Raw genomic sequence first — 6,722 nt, 5'->3', positions numbered from 1 at the left:
TAGTGTGCTGTGGGATGCATTCCCATAGATTACATCACCATAATCTAAAACTGATATAAAAACAGACTCAATAATGCGTTTTCTGGCTGGGAAAGTAAAACAGCACCTATTTCTGTATAAAAAGCCCAGTTTTATTCTTAGTTTTTTACGAGTTGATTCACATGTGGTTTAAAATCAAGCTTCTCATCAACCCAAATGCCTAGGTACTTGTAGCTGGTGACCCTTTCCAGAGCGGTACCATTTCTAGAGCAGAGTTTTAAACTGTTAAAATCAGTGCTTCTAGCTTTAGTAAAAATAATCCATTTGGTTTTAGCACAGTTAAGGACTAGCTTCAGGTCACTTAACTGCTTCTCAAGCATGTGGAAGGAGAGCTGCAGTCTATTTATAGCAGAGTCAATATGAGAGGCACTACAGTACAGAACTGTGTCATCCGCATAAAGATGAACTTGAAAAAGTGGAGTGAGTGTGGAGGCAATTTCATTGATATAAATTATAAAAAGTAAAGGCCCAAGGACAGAGCCTTGGGGTACCCCCTTGTCAATATCTAAAAAAAGCGATGTTATTTTGCCCACCTTGACAATGTTGTATCACAAATAGACCTACACAGTGTTGTGAAACACTTGAAAATAACATTGGATTGGATTACAATACAGTACAGTAATGTGTCAATGCTAACAGGACGCAATCAGTTGTGGAAATGTATATGACTTACTTGCACATAGTCATAGCATAATTGTTTGACTCTATCGGAGTTTCTGACAAAAGGTACCCTGTACACCTGCTCCATTCTCAAGGTGCTCCGCCTTAGAACACAGTCCACTGTGGCTAGGCTCACTGTATTGATGTTTAGGAATATGTCTTGGTCATCAATGGTTGCACTTTGTATTTGTTTACGTAATTTTACAAATACAGTACAATGGAAAATACTCAAAATACAAGAATACTATGCTCCTGATAAGGCATTCAAACTAGTCTTTTCCTGTCATAGTAGTGTTTCCTACCTATTCCCTCTTCTGAATGCTTATGTTTGGTTGAACCCTCTGGCCAGTCTCCTGCATGGTCAAACCATGGTTGACCACATGGTTGACCACAGTGGCCCAAATCTCATCAGAGATAATAGCTCTCCTTCTTGCTCTTTCTCTTCATCCTCTTCATCCTCTTCCTCCTCCTCTTATTCTCACTCCTCTGCCTTCCTGATTACCTCTCACTTCAATGTTGCCATCAATTGTTCTCCAAACCAGGAGCTAACCTGTGGCCATCATATTGCCAAAGCTTTGATTTCAAATTGCACAACAGCCTTGGAAATGGAAGTTTTGCCATTTGAATAGCAGTGTGTTCTGTCTGAAAACAAGGAGGTTTTGGCACTGATGAAGTGTGCAAAGTAGAGAGGATGGTGTTTAGTGTTTTGAAGAAAGTGTGGTTAACAATTGAAATCTGTGTTTAAAGCAGATAATTGTGTGTTGTGTTTTGAAGAAAGTGTGGCTAACAATTGAAATCTGTGTCTAAAGCAGATCATTGTGCTTATAGTTTAGCAGAATTGGTTTAGGGAGTTGGCACATGAATAACAGGTTGTGGTCATTGTGTTATAAGTTCCAGTTTTTGTGTGTAATCAATCGAGAAAAACTGTAATAAGCATAAGGGCGGATTTTGAAAGATTGACCTTATACCCTGACAGGTATCCAAAATACTCCAGTGTTGTTAAGACGCATGGAAGCGTTTGCTGGACATTTGCCAAATAAACCAATGTATCATCAGCATAAAGTGATATTGAATGTGATGTTGAACCAATTGTAATAGGGGAAATCGTGGAAGAGTTTCTGATCAAGTGTAACAGGGGTTCTATGGACAAGGTAAAACGTAAGGGAGACAGGGGGTCCCCCTGTCTTGTGCCCCGTCTTATGTCAAACAACTCTGACATACCTCCCCCGACACACTCGGGCTAAAGGATTGGCATATAATAGTGTTTGAATCATTTTCATGAATTTATCACCTAATTTGAATTCTTTCATTGTCCTCCAAAGAAATGGCCCCTCCAGGCGATCAAACGCCTTTTCAGCGTCTAGAAAAAGCAGGCCACTGTCAGGTGGTAATTTATGGGATGCACTAAGTATGTGTAATAGCCGGCGGATATTATCACAGGCCAAGCGCCCCTTGATGAAACCAGTTGGATCTGGGCTAATAGTTTCCCCTATTACTCTCTCAAGTCTTCTGGACAAAACTTTGGAAAATATTTTGAGATCAGCATTTATTAAAGATATTGGGCGGTGATTTGCACACTCCAAGGGGTCCCTACCGGGTTTAGGAATGACTGTGATCAGGGCTGTGTTTAAATCCCTGTGAAAGGCACCCTTTTCAATAGCATAATTTAAAGTGTCCAACCATATTGGTCCAAGAATGTCCCATAGTTCAAGATATAGTTCAACTGGTATCCTATCTATGCCGGGCGTTTTGCCTCTATTTGTAGCTTTTACTGCATTAAGTAATTCCTCTAATATAATGGCAAAATCTAGATCCTCGCTATCCTCTGCTGTCAATGAAGGAAGCTCTAGTCCACTAAAGAAGTTGGAAAAGTCATTTTCTGAAGGTGTTGGTCCACCTGTATATAGGTCTTGATAGAAATCTTTAAAAGTCTCAATTACTTCCTCTGTTGATGTCACCACTCCCTTCCTAGCACATCTGATAGCTGGTATCGCTCTTTTTGCTTCCTGCTGCCTGAGTGTCAATGCCAGCAAATGACTTGGCCTGCTGCCTTCTGCATAATACTTATGCTTTGTTATGTGTATCATATATTCTGCCCTACGTCTCAGTAAGTCATTTAATTCTGCCTGTTTTTTTTAAGCTGATTTTCTATTGTTAAATTGTAATTTTCCTTAAGGTCATTCTCCAAGAGCCTACATTCTTCCCCTGGAGACTGGTACACCTATAACAACACATAACTCAGTACCTTTCTCCAACAGGAGAGGTTAACTAAATATTTGGAATCTAACCATGATATTAACTATAATTTGTTATCATTGCAAATAGTCTTATAAAAAATAATAGGTCTACTGAAAGAGAATGGAATCATTTTGGATATCCAAACCAAACCAAGCCAAGATATATCTTTGGAAACCTGAAATTATTCCAACTGTTGCCCTGATAGGCTGAAGTTAAGATTCACTCTCGCAACAGTGTACCATGAAGGTTAGATAACTAACTAAGCTAACTGAAACTATTTCCTCAGCATTAAACTTTAAATGAATATCCTTAGCCGCGAACAAAGTTATCACTATACTAATTTAGTTATTGCATCACCCTTACTTGCAGTACTACAAATTAGCGAAGTAATCTTCCAGATGCATTCTACAGAAAAGTTAGCACTGCTAAGGTTTCGGTTGATGGCACACTGAACTGAACTTGTGTTGTATGCATTCATTGTAGTCCTGCCTCATATTCCCTTGGCTATAGGTCGACTTAAGTTAAAACCAAGTCTACCCGTATTTAGCCGACATTTCTGTTAAACTTCTCACTCTCTCCAGGTCGTTCAACAACACATACTTACTCAGACAGTGTCACTCACTGCATTGCATCAGAGAAGTTCTGTGAGTTTTTCTTGTCTCTTGTTTCACACATTACTTAACAACACCACTGACGCCATGTGGAGAGTACATTTTGATGGTTGCTGGTAAGGTTGGAGATTGTATCCAATTTGACTTGTTTATTTATACTGCCTCAGCAACAGTTAATATAGAAGCCAAGGCCTGAGTCCCTCTTGATCAAGCACACAGGTAATAGCAGCTGGCTACTTAGACCTTTCGTTGTCTGGCCAGGTTTGTTCTAATAACAATCACTGTTAATTTTTCTGTACTGTAAAATAAATGATGGATGAATAGAACTGCATCGACACTGAAGCAATATCAACAAATATCGAAGTAGCGAAGAAATATACTGCTGGCCATGGGAAACAATCATAAAATGTCTTTCTCTGAAATGTCTTCCGCATTGTGACACATCATACCACAACCACATAGTGGGAAGTGAAAATAAGTCAGTGGGTGGCATATGTGAAACAGTATTTATATAATTTAAAATCCACATTCTTGCTGAAGCCTTTTTAATTGTAATTAGAAACAACATGAAACAGGACAAGAATTTGCCTTTTCTGTTTTACACAAGCTGGAGAACACTATGAAAAATCATGATTCATGTTGTCATGACTAGACACCTCCTTCATTGCTGGTCCTATTATAACATCAGGGCAAAAGTCACTGAAACAGAAACTATACAGGACATTCTAAAAGATGATGTGCATTTCTGTGGTAAAGTCTGGAGTTATCTTGCCAGTGGAAAAGTATCATTTTTATGTTTACAGCTGAAATATAAAATAGCAAAATGTTCACAGCAAAAGCCATAATCAGTGATTACATATAATCTCACATGCTTATGAATCATTAAAGAAATTATTGATGGAATACATTTAGTAGGAATTAATTTAGTCTGAGAGAAGCTAAAACTCCGCTTTCTACTCAAAATATGATAAGCAGAAAAGTTTACATATATAGCACTCAGTCTTTTTTATATTTATTCCAGTTCACAGCATCGATGTGCCCATTCATCTCTACTAAATTATACTCCCATTTGGCTCCTGTAAAAGATTCAAATGAACATGACTTACATCTGGAGATTGTTATGTGGAAGAAAATGTTGGTGAGTTCTGAGACCAGACCAGATCAGATCAGATCAGACGGTGGGCCGTCTAAGACAACATCACCTGCTGGACCTTAGAGGAACAACATCTACAGAGTGGAGGATCTGGTTCCCTCTAGCACAGATGTGCTGTTTAGACTGAGTGCAGGATTCAGAGTCTTGGCTTTGGACTGACGCAATGCCCGATGGGAGAAAGCATACAGGAATGGGTTCACACAGCTGTTGATGAAGGTTAGTGCCCCGCTGATACCCCCAGTGACCTTTGACAACTGCAGGAGGTCATGTGATCCCCAAGAAACTGCCACGATGGTAAGCATATTGTTGAGGTGTATTGGAATGGAGAAGATGAAGAACACCACAATGATGCTGATCACCAACTTCTTCATTCTTCTGTGACCTGAACGAGTGGTCTGCTTGACCTTTCGGTGCAGGGCGGCGTACAGGGAAGCCAGGATGGAGAACGGCACTACGAACAGCAGCAGGCTTTCCATCAGGAGCGTGAACACCTGCTCCCCAAACCACCTGTAGTGTTCCAGGCAGCGGGGAAACCCATCCCTCTTCAATCTCACTTCTCTTTGAACCAGAGCATGAGATGACAGAATGGCTCCAAGAGCCCACACGAGTCCCAGCAGAGATCTGCGCCACACAGACTTGAGCTCAGCCCAACGCTGTGGATAGAGCACCTGGACGTAGCGCTGCACGCTAAGAAGAGTAACACACAGCACGCTGGTGTAGAGGCTCCAGTACACCAGGTAGGAGAGAAGTTTGCAGGGCACCGAGCCTAAAGTCCAGCCGTGAAGCAGAGTGGTGATCCACACAGGCAGAGTGAGCAGAGTGAGCAGGTCTGACACGGCGAGGTTCAGCATCAGCCACAGCGTGAAGCTTCCTCCCGCCAGTCCGCGTCTGAGGACGACCACCACCACCAGGTTCCCTGGCACCCCAAGGGCAAAGCAGAGACCCAGCATGGCACTGGTCACCTGCATCTCAAGCGAGGCCTGCACAATGGAGCTGATGTTGGAGATGTTGAGCTGCTGCTGCATGGTGGAGATGACTGTTGCTGGTACGATGTGATCACTGCGAGCTGTGCGCAATGAGTAATGAGAAGGAAGCTACTGGCAAAAAGCCTTAGCAGACTTCCTGCTCTACACTTCACACCCTTGCAGCTGATGTCTGAGAAGCAACCGACCACAACCAAACACTCTTTCATGTCTGCACACATTTTACCACAGTGTGCGTGTCACCTATTTTTAAATGATAAGCCACAGCCATTTCCAGTCTTCTATCTGAATACAGATACAGATAATGGCGTCACTGTGAACCATTACTATCTCAGATGCATAGATTTTGCAATACATTCATCTTGTAGTTGTGAGATTGCAATATGGCCAATACAACCAATATATATATCTGCCCTGTGATTTCAATATGAAACTGACTAATTAATCAAGTAGCATTGTTTAACACATCTAAAGATGTCACGCAGTTGAGGTCTTATTGCATGTTTGGTCCATCTGTGTCATGCCTACTGATAGCAACTAACACATTCAATAAGTTGTGAGAAATGCTAGATACATTTGCAAAATTCTCCATAAGTCCAATGAACTAAATTGAATTGACTTCATTGCCCTAAGTTACTTCAACAAATACTTAATAAAAATGTATACAAATAAATGGTTTAAGGTAATCAGTTTCCTTAATTAATTTGACTTAATTGAACTTCTCCAGGTTCACAGTGTTCAGGGATCCTGATTGGTTCACAGTGTTCAGGGATCCTGATTGGTTCACAGTGTTCAGTGATCCTGATTATCTTCTCCAGGTTCACAGTGTTCAGTGATCCTGATTGGTTCACAGTGTTCAGGGATCCTGATTGGTCCACAGTGTTCAGGGATCCTGATTGGTTCACAGTGTTCAGGGATCCTGATTGGTTCACAGTGTTCAGTGATCCTGATTATCTTCTCCAGGTTCACAGTGTTCAGGATCCTGATTATCTTCAGTTGTAGTGCTTTTCATCTCATCTTTTCATCGAGTGCGTTCCT

At 41.1% G+C, this 6,722-nt stretch overlaps 1 protein-coding gene across 1 annotated transcript; it reads right to left on the bottom strand.

Annotated features, from left to right (window-relative positions):
* Positions 1–4,775: 4,775 nt before the first annotated feature.
* On the bottom strand, positions 4,776–5,726 carry LOC105891667 (C5a anaphylatoxin chemotactic receptor 1-like). The gene has a single exon (XM_012817849.3). The coding sequence runs from the start codon at positions 5,724–5,726 to the stop codon at positions 4,776–4,778; it is 951 nt and encodes a 316-aa protein (XP_012673303.2).
* Positions 5,727–6,722: the final 996 nt, after the last annotated feature.

This window comes from Clupea harengus, chromosome 7 (genome assembly GCF_900700415.2).
Source record: "Clupea harengus chromosome 7, Ch_v2.0.2, whole genome shotgun sequence".
NCBI lineage: Eukaryota > Metazoa > Chordata > Actinopteri > Clupeiformes > Clupeidae > Clupea > Clupea harengus.
The sequence above is the reverse complement of the archived record's forward strand: the minus strand, read 5'-3'. Positions and strand labels throughout refer to the sequence as shown.